Source organism: Egretta garzetta, unplaced genomic scaffold, assembly GCF_000687185.1.
Source record: "Egretta garzetta isolate BGI_Z169 unplaced genomic scaffold, ASM68718v1 scaffold319, whole genome shotgun sequence".
NCBI lineage: Eukaryota > Metazoa > Chordata > Aves > Pelecaniformes > Ardeidae > Egretta > Egretta garzetta.
The window spans coordinates 404,643-405,570 of NW_009260769.1; the positions used below are offsets into that span (position 1 = coordinate 404,643).

Below are 928 nucleotides of genomic sequence, written 5' to 3' on the forward strand. Positions count from 1 at the left end.
GTGAAACACTGGAACAGGTTGCCCAGAGAGGTAGTGGAGGCCCCATCCCTGGAAGCATTCAAGGCCAGGTTGGACGGGGCTCTGAGCAACCTGATCTAGTTAGCGGTGTCCCTGCTCACTGCAGGGGGGTTGGACTAGATGACCTCTAGGGGTCCCTTCCAATCCAAAGCATTCTGTGATTCTATGATCTTGTCAGAAGTGTCAAGCAATGGCCCTTCAAATAAAGCACTTTCCCCTTCCCTCTTCTCTTGGAGACAGGTCCCTACGCGTCTCGGTTACCCTTCTTTTCGTTTATCAAGACTGCTCTGCGAGAATCGTGCTCCCACAGTGCAGCACTTCAGATCTTTATATGGGCATATCTGAGCTGGAGTCTGACCTCACCTGCTCCATAAGCATCCTTACCGCCACGGACAGCTAGGGGACTGCCCACTTAAAAATAACAGATGCAGACACCAAAACAAAACCACGCAGCAGGAAGCCAAAGGAAGCCAACACATACCACTCTGCAGCTTGGAGTCATCCGAAGTCTCCTCCCAGGGCTGCCCATTAATGGTAACGTTCTCCCGCACCGCTGTTTCGAAGTTCTGCAAGATACAGGAGAGCTTGAGAAGCCACCCCCCTTCCAGGCACTGGTACGCGACATCTGCAGCTGGAAAGGCCCCTCCCAGCAGGAGGCCAATGGAAGCCAACACATACCACTCTGCAGCTTGGAGTCATCCGAAGTCTCCTCCCAGGGCTGCCCATTAATGGTAACGTTCTCCCGCACCGCTGTTTCGAAGTTCTGCAAGATACAGGAGAGCTTGAGAAGCCACCCCCCTTCCAGGCACTGGTACGCGACATCTGCAGCTGGAAAGGCCCCTCCCGCCTCACCGCCCCGCCCGGGCTGGCCGCCTCGGGGGAAACCGCTACACAAACCCGCTGAGGGCTG

The 928-nt window shown here is 55.6% G+C and overlaps 1 protein-coding gene across 1 annotated transcript in view; it reads right to left on the reverse strand.

The window, feature by feature from the left end:
* The window catches only part of NSL1 (NSL1 component of MIS12 kinetochore complex), a 17,613-nt gene that overhangs the window by 15,583 nt on the left and 1,102 nt on the right, over nucleotides 1–928 (reverse strand). Inside the window, exons 3-4 of the mRNA XM_035901601.1 lie at nucleotides 697–781; nucleotides 500–661 (exon numbers count right to left, since the gene is read on the reverse strand). Of these exons, the coding sequence (XP_035757494.1) occupies nucleotides 500–661; nucleotides 697–781 (247 nt within the window). The remainder of the gene's footprint in view (nucleotides 1–499; nucleotides 662–696; nucleotides 782–928) is intronic.